The sequence below is a fragment of the Symsagittifera roscoffensis genome, chromosome 7 (genome assembly GCF_963678635.1).
Source record: "Symsagittifera roscoffensis chromosome 7, txSymRosc1.1, whole genome shotgun sequence".
Classification (NCBI taxonomy): domain Eukaryota; kingdom Metazoa; phylum Xenacoelomorpha; order Acoela; family Convolutidae; genus Symsagittifera; species Symsagittifera roscoffensis.
In genome coordinates, this window is record NC_087068.1 from 7,164,060 (window position 1) to 7,191,491 (window position 27,432).

Below are 27,432 nucleotides of genomic sequence, written 5' to 3' on the forward strand. Positions count from 1 at the left end.
ACAATCAATGGTTTCCTGGTTTTCTGCAGTTTGGACTTTTTAGTTTACCACCTTTATGAACCATCAGCAAAAACTACTTCTCATCTTCACAGTCCCCCCAATTTTTAGATATACAAAAACTATTAGAAATTTGGTTTCTGTCGTGTTGTCCTTGTCGTATTGCCTCAATCAAATGTGTTTATTTTGTCTTGTGTCCAACATCATTTCGTCTCATGTTCGTAGTTATATTTCGAATCAAAGACAGGTTATCATCGTATCTGTTTTTGTATATGTACATGTATCTCACTCGCATTTTTCCAGCTTATTGCCTTTTACCCGCCCAGCCTACACTGTCTTAAAATCATTCTAAGCAATAACAAGCCATTCCAAACCATCCCATTTCTTTTTTTTTCAAATCAGCCTTCTATATTTACAACGACAATTTTTTCAAAGAACCGTCTTTAAATTTAAAGTAAAGTTTCAATCTTTACTTTAAAATATTCGTCTGAGTAGAGCGCTGTCCGATTTTTGCTATGATGTTGTCTGAAATAAACCGTTCAGCCCAACAATTACCGTTTTTTGTACCGCTTGTACACCAAAATGATTGTTTTTTTATCAGGTACACCAATTTGTACCATACCATCTCATATTTTGCAGCTCGCTCTATAAAAATTTCAATTTGAGATGTGTCTAAAATATTAAATTGCTTGACGCTTTTTGACTTGATTGCCAACGTATCGTTGCTTTCTTTTTCTTCCTCTAACGGTTTTCTCTCCCTGTACCGTTGTTCCCCTTGTATGATTGAATCACTGGTTGCTGTTCATTGTATTTTTGCTCTTTATTTCAATCTTTTTTTTTAAATGCGTGATATCGTTTTCATTAGAAACTTACCAAAAAAAAATAAATTTTAATTTTTTATAATTGTATAGCTTTTAGTTTTCCCTTTTTTGTTTAATTAGTTCTAAAACCGATACCAAATCCTCTAACTCGAAAAAATCATTCGAAGTTAAGTAATTGTCGTATCTTCGCAACGTTGGCGGATATTCCTTGAGAAGTCTAGCTCAAAACTGCACCATTGCTGCTTTAACTTTTGTCCACAGTTTTCTTGTTGAAGCTTTCTTGTTATGAATGCACATGTCAGTGTTTGTTTCTTTGGTCCAGTCTGCGAGAAAAAGTTTTCACGTAAAAATTCAATTTTTAGTGTCAGTACTAACTGTCAGTTAGTACTAACTATAATGTCAGTACTAACTGATGTCATTAGTCTGGTGTTCAAAAAGGATTCTATTTGACACTCAATTGTCATAAAACTGTTTTGATGTAGTATCTTCGATCCAGCAATATGAAAGAAGAGTCGTCTGCTGACATCAGCTAACCTTTCCCATACTCATACAAAATGTAGAGTCTCAGGTGGTACAAAATTCCATTTAATTTTCCCGTTATCCACGTATTCTTTTAATTTGACCGTCGAAAATAACTTTCAAAGGTTTTGGTCTTTGCCGTTTTGACAAAGCCGAGAGCATTGTCACTGTGAATTTTAGTAAGTTGTTCACATCAACTGAAAAACTTCACCTTACAATCTGTGATGAAAAAACTTTGTACAATTTTCACTGCTAGTAGTTGACTTATATCATCAACCCAGTATCCTTTTTCCTAGTTCTCCACAAGTTGGTCCAGTCGTAGACTTGATGTCTATATATTTTGTGAAATGGTTTAGCTATAACAAAGATTGGTGAAATCAACTCCATTGATTCAAAAAAGCTAGACACATACGACATCTCTGCTACATCACCACATATCTTTTTTACAATTGGTTTCCGTTTTCAGTAAAAAGCAAAGTTCGACACATGCCAAATTTCAATGGATGCCGACAACTCTTTAACTAAATTTGCCGTCAAACTTTACTGACAAGGACAGCTGTTATTGCTTTTTTTTTGTCAAAATGAAGCACTTTTGATTAGTATTTTTACTGCTGCGCTTGCAGTTTCTTCTCTTTGTCTACGTTTCTCACCGACAAAAATAGTTAGTCCGAATTATGATTTTATTTTCGTCCTCGCTTTTACTGATTGTTTTTTTTTGAAGCGGCATTAAATCTGGCAGTTTGTTGCTAGGCGAAGTTACCTCAGCAGGTGAATCTTGATCTCACAAAACATGTCGTTGTTATTTGTAGCCGTCAATAGTTGCTGAATTAGGAATTTCCCTGAGAAAACGGAGAAATCGCCTGTCCAATTGTTCAACGCTGACTTCCATGAACACTCCATCTTCGTTTTTCTGTACAGCCACTGCAGAAACTCGAGAAAAAATTGATCCGTAGCATGTCAGCAGGCAAATATGATCTGGCTTGCAGCTTGTATTTTAAGCAAACGATTGGTACTTTTTTGTTGCAAAAGCATATGATTTTATCAGGCTTGTTTGAATCCACAAGTACCTACTGAGCTTTGTAACATTAGATATTGACTTCTACATTCTTCGTTACTTTTGATTAAAAAAACTTTTTTAGGGATCATGTTGTATGCATTAGTCGTATTTGTTGCACCTTTTTGGCTCCTAATACAATCGTCCTAAATTTTTTAAATCAGAAGTAGTAGAATTGAATTATTAATATTCGTTTCCTGGTTCATAAAAATCGGCTTCAATCATATTTTAAACATCAAGTTCCAAGGCGGTTTGTACTTCAGTTTTTATTGAAGTCATCTTCATTTCCATACTCTGTAGTGGTGATTTCACATGAGAATAAACTACAACAGCTAAAAGATATCCTAAAAGAAACATCCATGCAATTTAACTGATGTCTATTGAGCGCTCTTCAAAAACTTTGCGCTCTACGCAATCATGTTTCGGTCTCCGATATGATGAACTGGATCCATGGAAACACATAATTGAAAAGCTGAGAAGTGCAATCGACATCGAATCCACTAAAGCACTTGACTTAACGAAGTTATTTCAATTTTTTTCACAGGTCATCGAAGCAAGTCTTTTGTAAAACGTGGTAGCAAGTTTGCCTATGACTCCCGTGCACGAAAGAACAAGAGGTGTGAATGAACTATGTTCAGCTTCTCTGATACGTTGCTCATATCATCTCCCTTTTTTTACCACTTCGTGCTTCTTGTAAATACTTGGCAGAGTACCAGAATTTGATTTGGCGCCCTTCATCGCCACTAATTGATGTTCTCAAAGCCAAAATCTTGCCAGATAACCGCTCTAAATGTGTTTCGTTTGAAACATTTGAGCGAATTTTAGTCAACATTTCGGCTGTTATGTCTCTCACTTCATTTTGCCAAACAGTTGGGAGGCCTCCAGAAGGACAAGAAACGCAATGCACAACCGAGAACATTTTTCCACAAACTCAATGAGAAAGGACATCTTTCAGCGGCCAATTATATTGCAGGCACAATGCATCACTAAACGCAGCTTTACTCAGGCAAAAAGCATGTTCTTCTAACGGCAACGTTGCGAGCCAGTTTGACGTGCCTCTTTCGTTAGCCAGTTCAAAGGCTCTTGAGTATGGTGTACTGTTACGCGATTGCAACACAACATCTTTCCTTCTTTTGGCGCGCCGTTCGTTGTCCTTCTGTATTTCAGTAGATGATCGTTTCTGTCTACTTGCAACTTCGTCAAAATCACTATCGCTTGACAAAAGTTTCTAGACAAGAATTTTAAAGATTTACTCGGAGTCTTTCAATTTTTGAGTAGTGGCGTCTGTTTCTGAATTGATAATGTTCAAATCATCCAGTCTTGCCGGAAACAGATATTTCAATGCCTCCTGGTGATACTCTACCAGCCATTTTTGGCAAATTTCATCTTGGCTACAATCGATAACTCTCATCAGCTATTTCCACTTTGGATTGAAACTATGCTCAAACGCTTCAAAAGCACAATGTGGCTGTGTCTCAGTGATGTGACATAAGCTCTCTAACTCACTTGTCTATCCGTCTGACGGTTTAAAAACATGTTGTTCAATGAATTTTTTTGCTGCCAATCGGGCATCTCAAATTGGTGTGTCCCTCTGCTAAAATTATGATACCGCTTCCAGAGAAAACACGCTCTGCAAAGTCCAAGGGTTCACGTTTAACAAAAAGCTTACTCTTGAAATCATCCGGGATATATCCATACTCCGGTCTGAGTTGTTTCAACGCTTCCCCCCTTGACTTCAGTTGTTCAAGTTTCCCACCTGCAGCTGAGTCATCTGCATATCAAAATTGCTTAACATGGTCACGGAGTCGTTTAATGAGAAGTAACATAGCTACACCATACTTTGGCATAGCTTCAGGCCCGCCATGACTAGTACCTTCTTGTGACAAAATCACTTCTCCGTCTATAAACAAGTTTGCAGGCTTTCTGTAGATATTGGTGAGAAACGCAGCCACAGATGGGCACTCAAGATACATGTTCAGCGAATCAAGTTGTCTGTTGAGCTCATTAAAACCATTGCTAGCTTCAACCAGCAGCACTCTTTCAGTTTTTGACTCATTAAAACAGACGAGAGAGCTGAAGCAGCTGCCTTGCAAGACGCCCGTTGGCCAGCATATAGTTGGAAAGTACCAGCTGCACCGAGTAGCTCAGACGAGATGCTACGAAGTATGCTCTTGGAATTTATTCTGCGTGCAACTTCTCCAATGCCAATTTGTCTGACAGCTGGAAAAGCGGTTAATGCTTGCACTCCCTGAGGACCTGTTACTGCAGTAGCTAGCTTACGAGATGTCATGGCCAAGGCTTCACCCAGAAATTTTGATTTCTTAACCAAATACCGTGCATAAGCGTCTCCAATGCAAAGCATCGCCGTCAGAAGATCCTGCTGCTCCATAGACAAAAAGATAAAAAGCTGTGTCTGATAAGTCTTGCGTTATTGATAAGACTGCTGATTTAGAGAATTTACAAGATGCTGGGTGTGTGTTTTTCAACGCTTAGTAAACAGATAGTTTCACGGTGTAATCGCATCCAATTTTAACAACTTTTTTCTCTTCTGTCAAACCGTCTAATTGCTGAACCACAGCTTTCTCTCCACTGAGCGATCGCATAGCACTTGTAATTTTTCCTTTCTTAATGAGCTTAGCGAACGAAGGAGCAAGATTCTCTTTGGGAACTTTGTTGCTCATAAGACGTAGTTTACTTTGAACAGCCGTACCTTCTTTTAAAAGTTCCCTTAAATCGCCACTCTTCCAATGTTCTTTACTGCACTTCAGATTTGGAATTTTCTATTTGAATTTGCTCTTTCTGGATGTCTTCTGACAAAGTAGTGCTGGCATGAGCATTGCTGACCTAAATCAATGAGTTCATTACTAGAATTCCCAGCAAATGCAAAAAATCAGTCTGCCAATGGACCTTGAAACAAATTTGGTTTCCAATGCACCACTTTCTCATACATTTCATCAATGACTTCACACATATCTATTCGATTAATTCAATGCCACATACATTTAGCATGTGAAATATTAAATCAGCATGTGAAGTAAATCATATTAAATGATGTCGTAGATGTGTCCGAGCAAAGGATTCAATGTTTGGTAAATTCGGGTACTTAGCCCATAAAAGTACTGTTTCGTGTTTTTTGTCTGATTTGCCGTAATTTTTTATTTGTTCGTTTGACTTTCACTGGTTGTGTTTTCTCGTTGTATGTTGAAATTATTTCTGCTTTCCACCAATGAGCAGATTCGTCAAAAGTACTGACGTCACAATCCAGACATGTCTCACAAAACCTCGTAACAGGGTAATCTAAATATAGTGTTCTATATGTCGTAGTAGCATAGGGAGAGCCCATCAAAGTTTGACCTTACTTGCAGTTGGCTTTTTTGTAGGACCAGTTTTTAATTGAAGTGCAGAGATCAAGTTAAAACTTTCTCTCCAATGACGATTGTCAGTTCCCTCGTGCCCAGTTTTGGTATGCCAATGTCTTTTAGTTTATTGTACTGCTTCAGTATTTTGGCTGGATGCTGGTGAAAGGATGGTAAGAAAAATTGACACACCACGCAAGCGTTTTCGAAGTCAAAACTTTCACATCCGCCGACGCTCGATATCTGTATATTAGGTTTTGACATCTGAACCTATGGCCGCCAAAAGACAAATTTGCTGTTGCTCCAATTTTTAATTCTTCAATTAGTTTGCTGTTTTGCGCAAAATTGTAGTCAGTGTGCTTCCAGAGTCCTGAAATACATAGGTACTGACTTCGTGCCCCTTACATAAAAACTTACTGAAAGAATGGAAAACAGGCACTCCATAGACTTTGTTTTCATCTCCGTAGTTTTTGGAACAATTTGCTGAGTCTCAAGGATACTGAAGAGCAGTTTTTGATTGCGTAGATTGCTGTTTCCCGTCGTGTTGTTAATTAAACTTCGTAAAGAAGTGAAAGATTTCATATTTTTTAACCCGGAGAACGGCATATCAAACTTGACAGACACTCACGTGATCTGTGCCCAGATTTCAGACAAGTAATGTAAAGGTTTTGTTGTTGTACTACCATCCATCGAGAATCAGGAGTTTTGGAGCTGAAAAATGGGCAGCACATGAGAACCTGATGTCTGTTATTGAAAAAGCAAGAAGTTCTTTTGTTGGTGCCACTAGTAGTCTATCTATTGCCACTCTGGTATCATCCGCGCTTCTGTTGATCTGCCGTTAATTTTAACGTGCTCGTTGTATGAAAACTTTTCAGTAGAGTGCTTCATTATAATCTTTGATTGGGATTGAAAAAAAAAGCAGTTCTTCAAGTCTGCGAACCATGGTTGTTTTAGGTTAAGCGCACTCAGTTAGTGTTTCCGGTTTGCGCGAGAGAAGTCTTGGAAAACGCGTAAATCTTTTGATGAAGCAGTTAACAATAGCTGTTGGATGGTCGAAACGTCGCGGTAACTCTCCAACTGCATCCTCAAACAAATTGTCGTTGCAGACAAAGCCTTCAGTCTTAGTTTTACTTTTTCCTGTGACTAGTCCTTGCAGGTGTTTCTACGAAGAGAAAAAATAATCAAGTATTAAGATCCATCCAATTTGTTGAGTCTCTTTCAAAAGTAGCGAAATTGATTTTTGGCGGTGAATTGGAGAATTCAAAGCGTCCACAGTTGTCGAAGTTTGCATTGGAAGCTGATGATTTCAGGTTTCCGCCAAGTATATGAAACTCTTTTGTCCGCAACCCCTATTTAACTAAATTTTTGGTCACCTCCTTCGTTGCACTAGTAGCTGACACTTCATTTGTTGTATCAACAACATCTTCTTCATCGTCGGCTGAGTGTTGTCTTGTGTAATTTGATGCCTGTTAAGTTGGGTTGAAGTATTTTGTCAAGTCATTGTCCAGGATTGAGCGACCATCGCATGTCCATATGCTGCTCGTTTGCATTGTTGACGTAGCTCTTTTTTGACTGTTTTCATCATTCAGCCTAGAGTTCAACTCCTTTTCTAGTTTCCCAAATGATCTTTTGTCTTATTGGTGAGTTTATTATGAAACTTTATTTGTAGTAGTTTGTAGGTCGTTCCCTCACGGCTGTCTCTTGGTGTTGTTGATAGCGTCAACCAGTTTGTTTTAGTCGAAAGTTTTGATAGTTTGGTTTGGTTCAAAGTTACTACCAAAATTCTGAAAACTTTACGTTGTATTTTGGGTTCAACAAAACAATAGAAAAAATTGTGTCAAATTTGCAATGTTAAAAGTTATATAAACCACTAAGAGACGTAGAATAAATTTTTTCTTTCAATGGAATGAAAATTATTCCATTGCGTTCAAAAAGATTAGTAATGAAATAGTTAATCCTTCCTAAAAGACACATTTTGGCCTTAAACGTCTACCAAAAGCGAATTATGACGCATCACATCGAATTCTAGGGGCATCTTTAAAATAACTCCGTGGAAATAACATGAAAGGTTTTTTCATTTGCATCAAGATTTTCAAATCACAACAAAGCAAAAAAAACTCGACCCAAAAAATTTAGAATTGCTAAAAATACTATGGGCAGTCGAACACAACAAAAATATTCAAAAATAAATTGCATTATTTAAATTTATGTTTTTCGATTTAGAAAGAACTACCGATCACAAAGCCCTCGTGTTTGTTCACTCTTTATATCGTAGCACAGACAAAACTTATCATAGTAGATTAACTCGTTCGTTAGACAGATCACTACTTTCTAAAACCTCAATTAACCAGTTAGCGGGCAAAGATATGGGTTTTTTTAAACAGATAGTTAAAATTCCTTCGCTGAAAGCAGTCCCTAGCTGAAATTTTGCAAAATAACACTGCAATAAAACCAAGCGAATAAACACGAAACGTAAGCTGTAATGCAATAGCTTTTAAGCTAGAAAACTCCAACTTCGCAAAATTATCTTGTCGATTCTGATTTTCATTAATTCCAGTCTCCAAGTTTGTATTTGTAGGCGCAGTCGAACCAAACTTTGATCCTCGAAATGTATTTCTTTGTTGGATTTTTCCGATGTTAACTTAACGGAATTGTTTATTTCCAGTTCATCGTTCTTCTATTTTTCAACTGTAAATACTATTTTATCGATATAGTATGAAACAATAATCGTATGAATCAATCCAATATGATTTTTTTTTAGTCTGTCTAAGACTCCCATAAGTGAAAGCTAAAGAAATCATCATATTCCGGTATGAAAACTTCTCATAAATTGAACTATCATCATCTCATCTTGCTTCAGTAAAAAATACCAAGAAAAATTTTAGTTGACTGAAAAACCTGTGGAAGTTTCCTCTTTTGGTTCAGAAAAAATATTAATGCTTCTGACATAAGAAGATGCGATATTAAATCCTTTAACTAAGGCATTCCACGAGAAAAAAGAATTAAAGAACTGCAAATACGTGGCATTTTTCTATCATTACATAAAAAACTGCATAAAACTGACATATTGCCGTACAATAACGCAAATATACCATCATGGCGTAACCTATAGTTAGTGCACAAAAGGCGGTGAGAATGTCAAAAAAATAATGCGTTTCTTTTGAAAAACTACCCGGTTTTTCTGAACCTAGGGAAAAAATCGTTTTTCAAAATTTTTTTCCCTAAAAATTGCTTCTAATATTTTTTACCGATTAAGTCACTGATTTTCTACAAGAGTACACTCATTTTCTTTGAACTCCGAATTCTATTAGAGTTGACCACTTTTTTTGTTTAACCAGTCAAGAGTTTTAAAAGATTTGCTAACCCATTCATTTAAACTTATTATTTTGCCCAGTCTGAAAGCATAGATCAAATGGATTGGTGGAGAAACTTGTAAATACTGTAAGAAACAACTCCTTGCTATGTAATTTGATTTTTCCAAACCCTCATTAAGCAACAAATTTATATGAATTATTTGGAATCAACGTTTTAAAATTCAATTTCATTAAAGTGCTATTCTTTTGAATAACACTTCGGCAAAAACTTGAATACATTTTGGAAATCTTTAGCTTCAGATAATTTCATTGCCATTTAACACAAAAAAATCAATCGTTTCAAAGAATCGAGCTAGGAATTGGGGATTTAACAATCGAATCGAGGATCGCTGAGTAGACGAGAGCACATTAACAGAAAAGCCTAAAAACAATAGAAAAAGATTAAGTTTCAGGCAATCAATCAAAAACGATCGGAGGACAACACAGCAGAATTTTTTCGGAGAAAAATTAACCACAAATCCGATATCACTTTTCGTAAATCCGGTAAAAAACATCTGCTTTCCATGACAATATACCTTTTCCGTACTTTGCCAATCTAAATCTCGCAGCAGAAAAATCAGAAAAGTTTCTCAACCAACAAATCCAACTAAGATTCCTTCGACTCCGATGATCATAATTTAATCCTCATCATAATTATCACACGAAATAGAAGGAAAACCACACACCAGCAACAAAGAAGGAAAAAAAACGACTGCAATGAAATCCTCAAGAAGTAAGAAAAAACGCCGTCAATTTCAGAAACCCGGTAGATAACACTAAAGTTATCACAAAAGTTAATAGAACTTTTGATTGAAATTCCGTATTTCATTAATCGGCAAAAACAATTAAAAACAGGGTTTTTGATTTTTAGATTTAAGATTTTTGCACATGGTTAGCGGAGAGTTTTACTTTTTATTGGCCTAATAGAGACATTGACTGCCTTGAACTACATCTTTTTTTCTACAATTTATGTTCTTCAAAAACTCGTTTATGATACTGAATGTTTAAGCTTGAATCATTAAACGGCTAGAAAAAAAACGTTGCTCGAAACTTAGCTTTACAAGTATTTTCTTCAAACAGATCCAAAAACAAATAAAAGAGCAGTACTTACCAGGAACCAAATAATTCCGCTAGAATCAAATTTTCACGGGCTGCTGAAAAATGCTAGTCTTACAGTTTTTATTTATGGATGCTGATCATTGACTCTATATTTTTCCATAGGAAAAAAATTGTATGAAATTAGTATGACAAACTTTTTCCCATAAAATAAATCGTATGACTAGCATTTTTTCATAAAAGAAATTGTACGGTAAAAATTTCCAGAGATTGATATATTTTTTTTTGTTGCGCTTTGCATGTTTGTGTTTTGCCCTAAAACACAAAAATCGAAGAATGTCTTAGAAGAGGTCAACTTGGGTTAGAAGAGTTGGCAGAATTGGGGCAGAATCTTCGTACTAATAAACCCCACTAGCTAAAGCTCGCGAGTATGATCGAGCAGCACGCAATATATACTTCGTCTGAAATACTAAACTATGCACTTCATTTTTCACCTGAACACTTTTCGCCAAAAATGTTCTCTTTAGATGAACATTAGTTTTCAAATATAGAATTCAAATTGCATTACTCATAGTACCCAAGCAGAGTTTTGTACGATTCATACACCTAATTAGGTGACAAAACTGTTTGAAAACTCCACTAGCTCAAATTATGACTTCGAGTAATATCTAGAATCGATTTCTTTTATTCAAAAATTTGTAACTAGAAACCTCTATTAATTCTATTAATCTATAATATATTTTCAAATCGGGTAAATTTTTTGAGCTTTATGTAGGATGCATACCACATTTTGTTCATTGTAATTCTTCAGCACCGTTTTGTCAATATTTATAATTTCTAATCTCGAAAACTGGTTATGAGATCTGAAACAAAAATAAGCCCAGTGTAAAGCAAAAAAATTAGATCTGCGAATGTTTTTTAAATTTCAGGGTAAATTTGTTCGAGATGTTTCCTGCACCATAATTTCCATTGTTTCAAGCTCGTGGGGTTTCATCTTCTATATTTGAGTCCAATGCCGCACTCACTGTTCTGGACAAGAGAGATAAGTCTGAGCCAGACACAGAAGCTACTCCTCTACTGTAAAATAAGCGGAAAATTAAGAAACATTTCATTTTCGTGATGTCATACTGGGATCTCGATTATTTGTAGGGAAGTTTTTGTTAAGACCACTTCACGAAATGGGCAGCAACTATGAGAATTATGACTAAGTCGTGCTCCGTTGTTCAAAAGATATTTCAGAAAAGCTCAAAAACACCGATGGCCCAAAAAATGCTCAAAAAATGACAAAAAATTCAAAATTCGTATCCAAAGAGCTAATCATTCAGCCAAAATTAGTGTGATAAAATAGTTACAAAAGGAAAAAGTTACTCCCCTCCTTTCGCTACTGTCAATTTGTAGGGTTGGGATTGCAGAAAATGCCCTCTAATCAATCTCACCCGGCTGTTTGTCTGCGTCTGCCAGTAGACTGGGATCCTGCCACAGTCGATGCTTTGGACCCCACTAATGATTGGTGTGAACTCATTTTTCCTTCCCCTCCCCGACTTGTCTCTGTTCTGTCTGACTCCCCATTGTTCTGTTAGAAACAAAAGTACTACCATATGTTTTTAATATTAAGAAGCCCCTCTAATTCCTAATTTGTCCCACGACTGCCAAAAACCCCTGTATTTTTCAAAAGGGGAGTAATTTTGCAACTAGCCTCCGTTTACAGCCGTTGGGTTAGTTTTTCTAGGTGCAGGGGCTCTTTTGTTGCTAAAAAGGGAAAATTACCAAAAATATCAAAAAAAAACGAAAAATAGTCAAAGTATTCAGTTCATTAATTCTCTCAGTTCCCTCGAACCATCAATTATTACTGAAGATGAAAAATAATAAGTGTTTTGAACATTTTAAAACTAGACTTTCAAAATTGTTCATTCATTTTTCTATTTTTTTGGATAAATTTTGGATACTTTGATGATTCTGCGTACCTTCTGCTGTTGGAGTCTTTCAGTGAGTAGCTCTATCTGCTCTTCCAGCTCCATCTGCATCTGCTCCGCGCCTTCTGCGCTTCCCACTAGAAGATCCGCTAGTTTCACTTTTTCGTCTCTCTGAAAGTATAGTAAAAAAATGTAAGCAAGAGTAAAAGGCATCTGTACCAGTAGAACAGAACGTTTTGGCCACACGTTTCAGCCGAGTTGTTATTGCCAAAACAAAATCTTTTTCCATTTTTTTTTTCATTTTTTTCATCTTTTTGGTGAACGCGAGAGGGACGCTAAAAAGTAGAACAGACGACTAAAATATTGCATTAACGTATATTAATTAAAGTGTTCACCGTTTTTACTACATTCAAAACACTTGAAATAAACAATGACCCTTCAGTTGCTGCTCTAGTTTTTTGTTGCACGTTTCCACGCAATTCAGGTACCAAAAAAATCATCTGGATGGCTATATCATAACAAATACCTAAGGTCTTATTTCGATTAATGCTAAAACAAATCCAAAAACTGTACTCCATATTGCGAAAACCGGTTGGAAACTTTTGTTTTTTAGACAAATTTAAAATTAAATTAAATTATATTTGTCTGAAAAGCAAAACTTCAATTCGATTCTTCTGGTCATTTAAAAAAGTTGCGGAAAATTCTTATCCAATAGCTCGGCTCTTTTCCGTCAGTAGTTATTGACAAATTTTTTGCTGAAAAAAATCACAGCGGGGGTGGTGGCACAACTTTTTTTAAAAAGTTTCGCCCCTCACACATTTCGCCCCTCACACGTTTCGCCCCTCACACGTTTCGCCCCTTACACAATTCGCCCCTCACACATTTCGCCCCTCGCACGTTTCGCCCCTCACACATTTCGCCCCTCTCACGTTTCGCCCCTCACACGTTTCGCCATAACACGTTTCGCCCCTCACACGCTTCGCCCCTCACACGTTTCGCCCATAACACGTTTCGCCCCTCACACGTTTCGCCCCTCACACGTTTCACCCCTCACACATTTCACCCCTCACAAGTTTCGCCCCTCACACGTTTCGCCCCTCACACATTTCGCCCCTCAAACGTTTCGCCCCTCACACATTTCGCCCCTTGCACCTTTCGCCCCTCACACGTTTCGCCCCTCACACGTTTCGCCCCTTACACGTTTCGCCCCTCACACATTTCGCCCCTCGCACGTTTCGCCCCTCACACAATTCGCCCTCTCACGTTTCGCCACTCACACGTTTCGCCCCTCACACGTTTCGCCCCTCACACGTTTCGCCTCTCACACGTTTCGCCCCTCACACTTATTGCCCCTCACACGTTTCGCCCCTCACACGTTTCGCCCCTCACACGTTTCGCCCCTCACACGTTTCGCCCCTCACACGTTTCGCACCTCACACGTTTCGCGCCTCACACGTTTCGCCCATCACACGTTTCGCCCCTCACACGTTTCGCCCCTCACACGCTTCGCCCCTCACACGTTTCGCCCCTCACACTTTTCGCGCCTCACACATTTCGCCCTAACACGTTTCGTCTCTCGCACGGTTCGCTCCTCACACGTTTCGCCCCTCACACGTTTCGCCCCTCACACGTTTCGCCCCTCGCACGTTTCGCCCCTCACACATTTCGCCCCTCACACGTTTCGCCCCTCACACATTTCGCCCCTCACACATTTCGCCCCTCACACGTTTCGCCCCCCACACGTTTCGCCCCTCACACGTTTCGCACCTCACACGTTTCGCCCCTCACACGTTTCGCCCCTCACACGTTTCGCCCCTCACACATTTCGCCCCTCACACGTTTCGCCCCTCACACGTTTTGCACCTCACACATTTTGCCCCTCACAAGTTTCACCCCTCACACGTTTCGTCCCTCACACATTTATCTCCTCACAAGTTTCGACCCTCACAAGTTTCGACCCTCACACGTTTCCCCACTCACACGTTTCGCCCCTCACACATTTCGCCCCTCACACGTTTCGCTCCTCACACATCTAGCCCCTCACACGTTTCGCCCCTCACACATTTCGCTCCTCTCACGTTTCGCCCCTCACACGTTTCGCCCATAACACGTTTCGCCCCTCACACGTTTCGCACCTCAAACGTTTCGCCCCTCACACGTTTCGCCCCTCACACGTTTCACCCCTCACACATTTCACCCCTCACACGTTTCGCCCCTCACACGTTTCGCCCCTCACACATTTCGCCCCTCACAAGTTTCACCCCTCACACGTTTCGTCCCTCACACATTTATCCCCTCACAAGTTTCGACCCTCACAAGTTTCGACCCTCACACGTTTCGCCCCTCACACGTTTCGCCCCTCACACGTTTCGCCCCTCACACGTTTCGCTCCTCACACATCTAGCCCCTCACACGTTTCACCCCTCACACATTTCGCTCCTCTCACGTTTCGCCCCTCACACGTTTCGCCCATAACACGTTTCGACCCTCACACGTTTCGCCCCTCACACGTTTCGCCCTTCACACGTTTCGCCCCTCACACGTTTCACCCCTCACACGTTTCGCCCCTCACACGTTTCGCCCCTCACACGTTTCGCCCCTCACACATTTCGCCCCTCACACGTTTCGCCCCTCACACATTTCGCTCCTCACACGTTTCGCCCCTCACACATTTCGCCCCTCACACGTTTCGCCCCTCACACGTTTCGCCCCTTACACGTTTCGCTCCTCACACATTTCGCCCCTCGCACGTTTCGCCCCTCACACGTTTCGCCCCTCACACATTTCGCCCCTCTCACGTTTCGCCCCTCACACGTTTCGCCCATAACACGTTTCGCCCTCACACGTTTCGCCCCTCACACGTTTCACCCAACACACGTTTCGCCCCTCACACGTTTGGCCCCTCACATGTTTCGCGCCTCACACATTTCGCCTCTCACACGTTTCGCCCCTCACACATTTCGCTCCTCACACGTTTCGCCTCTCACACATTTCGCCCCTCACACGTTTTGCCCCTCACACGTTTCGCCCCTTACACGTTTGACCCCTCACACGTTTCGCACCTCACACGTTTTACCCCTCACACGTTTCATCCCTCACACATTTCGCCCTCACACGTTTCGCCCCTCACACGTTTCGCCCCTCACACGTTTCGCCCCTCACACGTTTCGCCCCACACACGTTTCGCCTCTCACACGTTTCGCCCCTTACACGTTTCGCCCCTCACACGTTTCGCCCCTCACACGTTTCGCCCCTCACACGTTTCGCGCCTCACAAGTTTCGCGCCTCACACGTTTCGCGCCTCACACTTTTCGCCCCTCACACGTTTCGCCCCTCACACGCTTCGCCCCTCACACGCTTCGCCCCTCACACTTTTCGCGCCTCACACATTTCGACCTAAAACGTTTCGTCTCTCGCACGGTTCGCTCCTCACACGTTTTGCCCCTCACAAGTTTCACCCCTCGCACGTTTCGCCCCTCACACATTTCGCCCCTCCCACGTTTCGCCCCTCACACGTTTCGCCCCTCACACATTTCGCCCCTCTTTTGCCCCTCACACGTTTCGCCACTCACACAGTTCGCCCCTCACACGTTTCGCACCTCACACGTTTCGCCCCTCACACGTTTCGCCCCTCACACGTTTCGCCCCTCACATGTTTCGCCCCTCACACGTTTTGCAACTCACACGTTTTGCAACTCACACATTTCGCCCCTCACAAGTTTCGTCCCTCACACGTTTCGCCCCTCACACGTTTCGCCCCTCACACATTTATCCCCTCACAAGTTTCGCCCCTCACAAGTTTCGCCCCTCACACGTTTCGCCCCTCACACGTTTCGCTTCTCACACTTTTCGCGCCTCACACATTTCGCCCTAACACGTTTCGTCTCTCGCACGGTTCGCTCCTCACACGTTTCGCCCCTCATACGTTTCGCCCCTCGCACGTTTCGCCCCTCACACATTTCGCCCCTCACACGTTTCGCCCCTCACACATTTCGCCCCTCACACATTTCGCCCCTCACACGTTTCGCCCCCCACACGTTTCGCCCCTCACACGTTTCGCACCTCACACGTTTCGCCCCTCACACGTTTCGCCCCTCACACGTTTCGCCCCTCACACATTTCGCCCCTCACACGTTTCGCCCCTCACACGTTTTGCACCTCAAACATATCGCCCCTCACAAGTTTCACCCCTCACACGTTTCGCCCCTCACACATTTCGCCCCTCACACGTTTCGCCCCTCACACATTTTGCCCCTCACACATTTCGCCCCTCACACGTTTCGCCCCTCACACATTTCGCCCCTCACACATTTCGCCCCTCACACGTTTCACCCCCCACACGTTTCGCCCCTCACACGTTTCGCACCTCACACGTTTCGCCCCTCACACGTTTCGCCCCTCACACATTTCGCCCCTCACACGTTTCGCCCCTCACACGTTTTGCACCTCACACATATCGCCCCTCACAAGTTTCACCCCTCACACGTTTCGCCCCTCACACATTTCGCCCCTCACACGTTTCGCCCCTCACACATTTCGCGCCTCACACATTTCGGCCCTCACACGTTTCGCCCCTCACACATTTCGCCCCTCACACATTTCGCCCCTCACACGTTTCGCCCCCACACGTTTCGCCCCTCACACGTTTCGCACCTCACACGTTTCGCCCCTCACACGTTTCGCCCCTCACACGTTTCGCCCCTCACACGTTTCGCCCCTCACACGTTTCGCCCCTCACACGTTTTGCACCTCACACATATCGCCCCTCACAAGTTTCACCCCTCACACGTTTCGCCCCTCACACATTTATCCCCTCACAAGTTTCGACCCTCACAATTTCGACCCTCACACGTTTCGCCCCTCACATGTTTCGCCCCTCACACATTTCGCCCCTCACACGTTTCGCTCCTCACACATCTAGCCCCTCACACGTTTCGCACCTCACACATTTCGCTCCTCTCACGTTTCGCCCCTCACACGTTTCGCCCATAACACGTTTCGCCCCTCACACGTTTCGCCCCTCACACGTTTCGCCCCTCACACGTTTCGCCCCTCACACGTTTCACCCCTCACACGTTTCGCCCCTCACACGTTTCACCCCTCACACGTTTCGCCCCTCACACATTTCGCCCCTCACACGTTTCGCCCCTCACACATTTCGCTCCTCACACGTTTCGCCCCTCACACATTTCGCCCCTCACACGTTTCGCCCCTCACACGTTTCGCCCCTTACACGTTTCGCCCCTCACACATTTCGCCCCTCGCACGTTTCGCCCCTCACACGTTTCGCCCCTCACACATTTCGCCCCTCTCACGTTTCGCCCCTCACACGTTTCGCCCATAACACGTTTCGCCCCTCACACGTTTCGCCCCTCACACGTTTCGCCCCTCACACGTTTCACCCAACACACGTTTCGCCCCTCACACGTTTCGCCCCTCACACATTTCGCTCCTCACACGTTTCGCCCCTCACACGTTTCGCCCCTCACACATTTCGCTCCTCACACGTTTCGCCCCTCACACGTTTCGCCCCTTACACGTTTCGCCCCTTACACGTTTCGCCCCTCACACATTTCGCCCCTCGCACGTTTCGCCCCTCACACGTTTCGCCTCTCACACATTTCGCCCCTCTCACGTTTCGCCCCTCACACGTTTCGCCCATAACACGTTTCGCCCCTCACACGTTTCGCCCCTCACACGTTTCGCCCCTCACACGTTTCGCCCCTCACACGTTTCACCCAACACACATTTCGCCCCTCACACGTTTCGCCCCTCACACATTTCGCTCCTCACACGTTTCGCCCCTCACACGTTTCGCCCCTCACACATTTCGCTCCTCACACGTTTCGCCCCTCACACGTTTCGCCCCTTACACGTTTCGCCCCTTACACGTTTCGCCCCTCACACGTTTCGCCCCTCACACGTTTCGCGCCTCACACGTTTCGCTCCTCACACGTTTCGCCCCTCACACGTTTCGCCCCTCACACGTTTTGCCCCTCACACGTTTCGCGCCTCACACGTTTCGCGCCTCACACGTTTCGCGCCTCACACGTTTCGCGCCTCACGCTTTTCGCCCCTCACACGTTTCGCCCCTCACATGCTTCGCCCCTCACACTTTTCGCGCCTCACACATTTCGCCCCTCACACGCTTCGCCCCTCACACTTTTCGCGCCTCACACATTTCGCCCTAACACGTTTCGTCTCTCGCACGGTTCGCTCCTCACACGTTTTGCCCCTCACACGTTTTGCCCCTCACACGTTTTGCCCCTCGCACGTTTCGCCCCTCACACATTTCGCCCCTCCCACGTTTCGCCCCTCACACGTTTCGCCCCTCACACATTTCGCCCCTCACACGTTTTGCCCCTCACACGTTTCGCCCTTCACACATTTCGCCCCTCACACGTTTCGCACCTCACACGTTTCGCCTCTCACACTTTTCGCCCCTCACACGTTTCGCCCCTCACACATTTCGCCCCTCACATGTTTCGCCCCTCACACTTTTTGCAACTCACACGTTTTGCAACTCACACATTTCGCCCCTCGCAAGTTTCGCCCCTCACAAGTTTCGCCCCTCACACGTTTCGCCCCTCACACGTTTCGCCCCTCACACATTTATCCCCTCACAAGTTTCGCCCCTCACAAGTTTCGCCCCTCACACGTTTCGCTCCTCACACGTTTCGCTCCTCACACGTTTCGCCCCTCACACATTTCGCCCCTCACATGTTTTGCCCCTCACACGTTTCGCCCCTCACACATTTCGCCCCTCACACGTTTCGCACCTCACACGTTTCGCCTCTCACACGTTTCGCCCCTCACAAGTTTCGCCCCTCACACATTTCGCCCCTCACATGTTTCGCCCCTCACACGTTTTGCAACTCACACGTTTTGCAACTCACACATTTCGCCCCTCGCAAGTTTCGCCCCTCACAAGTTTCGCCCCTCACACGTTTCGCCCCTCACACGTTTCGCCCCTCACACATTTATCCCCTCACAAGTTTCGCCCCTCACAAGTTTCGCCCCTCACACGTTTCGCTCCTCACACGTTTCGCCCCTCACACGTTTCGCCCCTCACACGTTTCGCTCCTCACACATTTAGCCCCTCACACGTTTCGCCACTCACACGTTTCGCCCCTCACACCTTTCGCCCCTCACACGTTTCGCCCCTCACACGTTTCGCCCCTCACACGTTTCGCCCCTCACACGTTTCGCCCCTCACACGTTTCGCCCCTCACACGTTTCGCCCTCATACGTTTCGCCCCTCACACTTTTCGCCCCTCACACGTTTCGCCCCTCACACGTTTCGGCCCTCACACATTTCGCCCATCACACGTTTCACCCCTCACGCGTTTCGCCCCTGACACAATTTGCCCTCAAACGTTTTGCCCCTCACACGTTTCGCCCCTCACACATTTCGCCCCTCACACATTTCGCCCTTCACACGTTTCGCCCCTCACACGTTTCGCCCCTCACACGTTTTGCCCCTCGCATGTTTCGCCCCTCGCATGTTTCACCCCTCACACATTTCGCCCCTCACACGTTTCGCCCTTCACACGTTTCGCCCCCCACACGTTTCGCCCCTCACACGTCTAGCCACTCACACGTTTCGCCCCTCACACGTTTCGCCCCTCACACGTTTCGCCCCTCACACGTTTCGCCCCTCACACATTTATCCCCTCACAAGTTTCGCCCCTCACAAGTTTCGCCCCTCACACGTTTCGCTCCTCAAACGTTTCGCCCCTCACACATTTCGCCCCTCACATGTTTCGCCCCTCACACGTTTTGCAACTCACACGTTTTGCAACTCACACATTTCGCCCCTCGCAAGTTTCGCCCCTCACAAGTTTCGCCCCTCACACGTTTCGCCCCTCACACATTTATCCCCTCACAAGTTTCGCCCCTCACAAGTTTCGCCCCTCACACGTTTCGCTCCTCACACGTTTCGCCCCTCACACGTTTCGCCCCTCACACGTTTCGCTCCTCACACATTTAGCCCCTCACACGTTTCGCCACTCACACGTTTCGCCCCTCACACGTTTCGCCCCGCACACCTTTCGCCCCTCACACGTTTCGCCCCTCACACGTTTCGCCCCTCACACGTTTCGCCCCTCACACGTTTCGCCCCTCACACGTTTCGCCCTCATACGTTTCGCCCCTCAGACTTTTCGCCCCTCACACGTTTCGCCCCTCACACGTTTCGCCCCTCACACATTTCGCCCCTCACACGTTTCACCCCTCACGCGTTTCGCCCCTGACACAATTTGCCCTCAAACGTTTTGCCCCTCACACGTTTCGCCCCTAACACATTTCGCCCCTCACACATTTCGCCCTTCACACGTTTCGCCCCTCACACGTTTCGCCCCTCACACGTTTTGCCCCTCGCATGTTTCGCCCCTCGCATGTTTCACCCCTCACACATTTCGCCCCTCACACGTTTCGCCCTTCACACGTTTCGCCCCCCACACGTTTCGCCCCTCACACGTCTAGCCACTCACACGTTTCGCCCCTCACACGTTTCGCCCCTCACACGTTTCGCCCCTCACACGTTTCGCCCCTCACACGTTTCGCCCCTCAGACATTTCACCCCTCACACGTTTCGCCCCTCACACATTTCGCCCCTCACACGTTTCGCCCCCCACACGTTTCGCCCCTCACACTTTTCGCCCCTCACACTTTTCGCCCCTCACACGTTTCGCCCCTCACACGTTTCGCCCCTCACACGTTTCGCCCCTCACACATTTCGCCCCTCACACGTTTCACCCCTCACGCGTTTCGCCCCTGACACAATTTGCCCTCAAACGTTTTGCCCCTCACACGTTTCGCCCCTCACACATTTCGCCCCTCACACATTTCGCCCTTCACACGTTTCGCCCCTCACACGTTTCGCCCCTCACACGTTTTGCCCCTCGCATGTTTCGCCCCTCGCATGTTTCACCCCTCACACATTTCGCCCCTCACACGTTTCGCCCTTCACACGTTTCGCCCCCCACACGTTTCGCCCCTCACACGTCTAGCCACTCACACGTTTCGCCCCTCACACGTTTCGCCCCTCACACGTTTCGCCCCTCACACGTTTCGCCCCTCACACGTTTCGCCCCTCACACATTTATCCCCTCACAAGTTTCGCCCCTCACAAGTTTCGCCCCTCACACGTTTCGCTCCTCACACGTTTCGCCCCTCACACATTTCGCCCCTCACATGTTTCGCCCCTCACACGTTTTGCAACTCACACGTTTTGCAACTCACACATTTCGCCCCTCTCAAGTTTCGCCCCTCACAAGTTTCGCCCCTCACACGTTTCGCCCCTCACACGTTTCGCCCCTCACACATTTATCCCCTCACAAGTTTCGCCCCTCACAAGTTTCGCCCCTCACACGTTTCGCTCCTCACACGTTTCGCCCCTCACACGTTTCGCCCCTCACACGTTTCGCTCCTCACACATTTAGCCCCTCACACGTTTCGCCCCTCACACGTTTCGCCCCGCACACCTTTCGCCCCTCACACGTTTCGCCCCTCACACGTTTCGCCCCTCACACGTTTCGCCCCTCACACGTTTCGCCCCTCACACGTTTCGCCCTCATACGTTTCGCCCCTCACACTTTTCGCCCCTCACACGTTTCGCCCCTCACACGTTTCGCCCCTCACACATTTCGCCCCTCACACGTTTCACCCCTCACGCGTTTCGCCCCTGACACAATTTGCCCTCAAACGTTTTGCCCCTCACACGTTTCACCCCTCACACATTTCGCCCCTCACACATTTCGCCCTTCACACGTTTCGCCCCTCACACGTTTCGCCCCTCAAACGTTTTGCCCCTCGCATGTTTCGCCCCTCGCATGTTTCACCCCTCACACATTTCGCCCCTCACACGTTTCGCCCTTCACACGTTTCGCCCCCCACACGTTTCGCCCCTCACACGTCTAGCCACTCACACGTTTCGCCCCTCACACGTTTCGCCCCTCACACGTTTCGCCCCTCACACGTTTCGCCCCTCACACGTTTCGCCCCTTAGACATTTCACCCCTCACACGTTTCGCCCCTCACACATTTCGCCCCTCACACGTTTCGCCCCCCACACGTTTCGCCCCTCACACTTTTCGCCCCTCACACTTTTCGCCCCTCACACGTTTCGCCCCTCACACGTTTCGCCTCTCACACGTTTCGCCCCTCACACATTTCGCCCCCTCACACGTTTCGCCCCTCACACATTTCACCCCTCACACGTTTCGCCCCTCACACATTTCGCCCCTCACACGTTTCGCCCCTCACACTTTTCGCTCCTCACACGTTTCGCCCCTCACACATTTCGCCCCTCACAAGTTTCACCCCTCACACGTTTCGCCCCTTACACGTTTCGCCCCTCACACATTTCGCCCCTCGCACGTTTCGCCCCTCACACGTTTCGCCCCTCACACATTTCGCCCCTCTCACGTTTCGCCCCTCACACGTTTCGCCCATAACACGTTTCGCCCCTCACACGTTTCGCCCCTCACACGTTTCGCCCCTCACACGTTTCACCCAACACAAGTTTCGCCCCTCACACGTTTCGCCCCTCACACATTTCGCTACTCACACGTTTCGCCCCTCACACGTTTCGCCCCTCACACATTTCGCTCCTCACACGTTTCGCCCCTCACACGTTTCGCCCCTCACACGTTTCGCCCCTCACACATTTCGCCCCTCACAAGTTTCGCCCCTCACACGTTTCGCCCCTTACACGTTTCGCCCCCTCACACATTTTGCCCCTCGCACGTTTCGCCCCTCACACGTTTCGCCCCTCACACATTTCGCCCCTCTCACGTTTCGCCCCTCACACGTTTCGCCCATAACACGTTTCGCCCCTCACACGTTTCGCCCCTCACACGTTTCGCCCCTCACACGTTTCACCCAACACACGTTTCGCCCCTCACACATTTCGCTCCCCACACGTTTCGCCCCTCACACGTTTCGCCCCTCACACATTTCGCTCCTCACACGTTTCGCCCCTCACACGTTTCGCCCCTCACACGTTTCGCCCCTTACACGTTTGACCCCTCACACGTTTCGCACCTCACACTTTTTACCCCTCACACGTTTCATCCCTCACACATTTCGCCCTCACACGTTTCGCCCCTCACACGTTTCGCCCCTCACACGTTTCGCCCCACACACGTTTCGCCTCTCACACGTTTCGCTCCTCACACGTTTCGCCCCTCACACGTTTCGCCCCTCACACGTTTCGCCCCCGCACACGTTTCGCGCCTCACACGTTTCACGCCTCACACTTTTCGCCCCTCACACGTTTCGGCCCTCACACGCTTCGCCCCTGACACGCTTCGCCCCTCACACTTTCCGCGCCTCACACATTTCGCCCTAACACGTTTCGTCTCTCGCACGGTTCGATCCTCACACGTCTGGCCCGTCACACGTTTTGCCCCTCGCACGTTTCGCTCCTCACACACTTCGCCCCTCCCACGTTTCGCCCCTCACACGTTTCGCCCCTCACACATTTCGCCCCTCACACGTTTTGCCCCTCACACGTTTCGCCCCTCACACGTTTCGCCCCTCACACATTTCGCCCCTCACACGTTTCGCACCTCACACGTTTCGCCCCTCACACGTTTCGCCCCTCACACGTTTCGCCCCTCACACATTTCGCCCCTCACATTTTCGCCCCTCACACGTTTTGCAACTCACACGTTTTGCAACTCACACATTTCGCCCCTCACAAGTTTCGCCCCTCACACGTTTCGCCCCTCACACGTTTCGCCCCTCACACATTTATCCCCTCACAAGTTTCGCCCCTCACAAGTTTCGCCCCTCACACGTTTCGCTCCTCACACGTTTCGCCCCTCACACGTTTCGCCCCTCACACGTTTCGCTCCTCACACATTTAGCCCCTCACACGTTTCGCCACTCACACGTTTCGCCCCTCACACGTTTCGCCCCGCACACCTTTCGCCCCTCACACGTTTCGCCCCTCAGACGTTTCGCCCCTCACACGTTTCGCCCCTCACACGTTTCGCCCCTCACACGTTTCGCCCCTCACACGTTTCGCCCTCATACGTTTCGCCCCTCACACTTTTCGCCCCTCACACGTTTCGCCCCTCACACATTTCGCCCCTCACACGTTTCACCCCTCACACGTTTCGCCCCTGACACATTTCGCCCTCAAACGTTTTGCCCCTCACACGTTTCACCCCTCACACATTTCGCCCCTCACACATTTCGCCCTTCACACGTTTCGCCCCTCACACGTTTCGCCCTTCACACGTTTCGCCCCTCACACGTTTTGCCCCTCGCATGTTTCGCCCCTCGCATGTTTCACCCCTCACACATTTCGCCCCTCACACATTTCGCCCCTCACACGTTTCGCCCTTCACACGTTTCGCCCCCCACACGTTTCGCCCCTCACACGTCTAGCCACTCACACGTTTCGCCCCTCACACGTTTCGCCCCTCACACGTTTCGCCCCTCACACGTTTCGCCCCTCACACGTTTCGCCCCTCAGACATTTCAACCCTCACACGTTTCGCCCCTCACACATTTCGCCCCTCACACGTTTCGCCCCCACACGTTTCGCCCCTCACACTTTTCGCCCCTCACACTTTTCGCCCCTCACACGTTTCGCCCCTCACACGTTTCGCCCCTCACACGTTTCGCCCTCACACATTTCGCCCCTCACACGTTTCGCCCCTCACACATTTCGCCCTCACACGTTTTGCCCCTCACACGTTTCGCCCCTCACACATTTCGCCCCTCACACGTTTCGCCCCTCATACGTTTCGCCCCTCACACGTTTCGCCCCTCACACGTTTCGCCCCTCACACGTTTCGCCCCTCACACATTTATCCCCTCACAAGTTTCGCCCCTCACAAGTTTCGCCCCTCACACGTTTCGCTCCTCACACGTTTCGCCCCTCACACGTTTCGCCCCTCACACGTTTCGCTCCTCACACATTTAGCCCCTCACACGTTTCGCCACTCACACGTTTCGCCCCTCACACGTTTCGCCCCACACACGTTTCGCTCCTCACACGTTTCGCCCCTCACACGTTTCGCCCCTCACACGTTTCGCTCCTCACACATTTAGCCCCTCACACGTTTCGCCACTCACACGTTTCGCCCCTCACACGTTTCGCCCCGCACACCTTTCGCCCCTCACACGTTTCGCCCCTCAGACGTTTCGCCCCTCACACGTTTCGCCCCTCACACGTTTCGCCCCTCACACGTTTCGCCCCTCACACGTTTCGCCCCTCACACATTTCGCCCCTCACATTTTCGCCCCTCACACGTTTTGCAACTCACACGTTTTGCAACTCACACATTTCGCCCCTCACAAGTTTCGCCCCTCACACGTTTCGCCCCTCACACGTTTCGCCCCTCACACATTTATCCCCTCACAAGTTTCGCCCCTCACAAGTTTCGCCCCTCACACGTTTCGCTCCTCACACGTTTCGCCCCTCACACGTTTCGCCCCTCACACGTTTCGCCCCTCACACGTTTCGCCCCTCACACGTTTCGCCCCTCACACATTTCGCCCCTCACACGTTTCGCACCTCACACGTTTCGCCCCTCACACGTTTCGCCCCTCACACGTTTCGCCCCTCACACATTTCGCCCCTCACATTTTCGCCCCTCACACGTTTTGCAACTCACACGTTTTGCAACTCACACATTTCGCCCCTCACAAGTTTCGCCCCTCACACGTTTCGCCCCTCACACGTTTCGCCCCTCACACATTTATCCCCTCACAAGTTTCGCCCCTCACAAGTTTCGCCCCTCACACGTTTCGCTCCTCACACGTTTCGCCCCTCACACGTTTCGCCCCTCACACGTTTCGCTCCTCACACATTTAGCCCCTCACACGTTTCGCCACTCACACGTTTCGCCCCTCACACGTTTCGCCCCGCACACATTTCGCCCCTCACACGTTTCGCACCTCACACGTTTCGCCCCTCACACGTTTCGCCCCTCACACGTTTCGCCCCTCACACATTTCGCCCCTCACATTTTCGCCCCTCACACGTTTTGCAACTCACACGTTTTGCAACTCACACATTTCGCCCCTCACAAGTTTCGCCCCTCACACGTTTCGCCCCTCACACGTTTCGCCCCTCACACATTTATCCCCTCACAAGTTTCGCCCCTCACAAGTTTCGCCCCTCACACGTTTCGCTCCTCACACGTTTCGCCCCTCACACGTTTCGCCCCTCACACGTTTCGCTCCTCACACATTTAGCCCCTCACACGTTTCGCCACTCACACGTTTCGCCCCTCACACGTTTCGCCCCGCACACCTTTCGCCCCTCACACGTTTCGCCCCTCAGACGTTTCGCCCCTCACACGTTTCGCCCCTCACACGTTTCGCCCCTCACACGTTTCGCCCCTCACACGTTTCGCCCTCATACGTTTCGCCCCTCACACTTTTCGCCCCTCACACGTTTCGCCCCTCACACATTTCGCCCCTCACACGTTTCACCCCTCACACGTTTCGCCCCTGACACATTTCGCCCTCAAACGTTTTGCCCCTCACACGTTTCACCCCTCACACATTTCGCCCCTCACACATTTCGCCCTTCACACGTTTCGCCCCTCACACGTTTCGCCCTTCACACGTTTCGCCCCTCACACGTTTTGCCCCTCGCATGTTTCGCCCCTCGCATGTTTCACCCCTCACACATTTCGCCCCTCACACATTTCGCCCCTCACACGTTTCGCCCTTCACACGTTTCGCCCCCCACACGTTTCGCCCCTCACACGTCTAGCCACTCACACGTTTCGCCCCTCACACGTTTCGCCCCTCACACGTTTCGCCCCTCACACGTTTCGCCCCTCACACGTTTCGCCCCTCAGACATTTCAACCCTCACACGTTTCGCCCCTCACACATTTCGCCCCTCACACGTTTCGCCCCCACACGTTTCGCCCCTCACACTTTTCGCCCCTCACACTTTTCGCCCCTCACACGTTTCGCCCCTCACACGTTTCGCCCCTCACACGTTTCGCCCTCACACATTTCGCCCCTCACACGTTTCGCCCCTCACACATTTCGCCCTCACACGTTTTGCCCCTCACACGTTTCGCCCCTCACACATTTCGCCCCTCACACGTTTCGCCCCTCATACGTTTCGCCCCTCACACGTTTCGCCCCTCACACGTTTCGCCCCGCTCATTTTTCGCCCCTCACACATTTCGCCCCTCACACGTTTCGCCCCTCACACGTTTCGCTCCCCACACATTTCGCTCCTCACACGTTTAGCCCCTCACACGTTTCGCCACTCACACGAATCGCCCCTCACACGTTTCGCCCCTCACACATTTCGCCCCTCACACGTTTCGCCCCTCACACGTTTCGCCCTTGACACATTTCGCCCTCACACGTTTTG

General features: G+C 47.9%; 1 protein-coding gene across 2 annotated transcripts in view; it reads right to left on the minus strand.

Annotated features, from left to right (window-relative positions):
* Nucleotides 1-10,864: 10,864 nt before the first annotated feature.
* Nucleotides 10,865-27,432, minus strand: part of LOC134851028 (trichohyalin-like) — a 77,764-nt gene continuing 61,196 nt past the window's right edge. Inside the window, exons 10-13 of one of the 2 annotated variants that reach the window (XM_063866908.1) lie at nt 12,121-12,240; nt 11,593-11,729; nt 11,182-11,233; nt 10,865-11,019 (exon numbers count right to left, since the gene is read on the minus strand). In XM_063866908.1, the coding sequence (XP_063722978.1) occupies nt 11,011-11,019; nt 11,182-11,233; nt 11,593-11,729; nt 12,121-12,240 (318 nt within the window). In that variant the 3' untranslated portion in view covers nt 10,865-11,010. Of the gene's footprint in view, nt 11,234-11,592; nt 11,730-12,120; nt 12,241-27,432 lie in introns of both variants that reach the window. The other variant, XM_063866907.1, reaches the window with a different exon arrangement.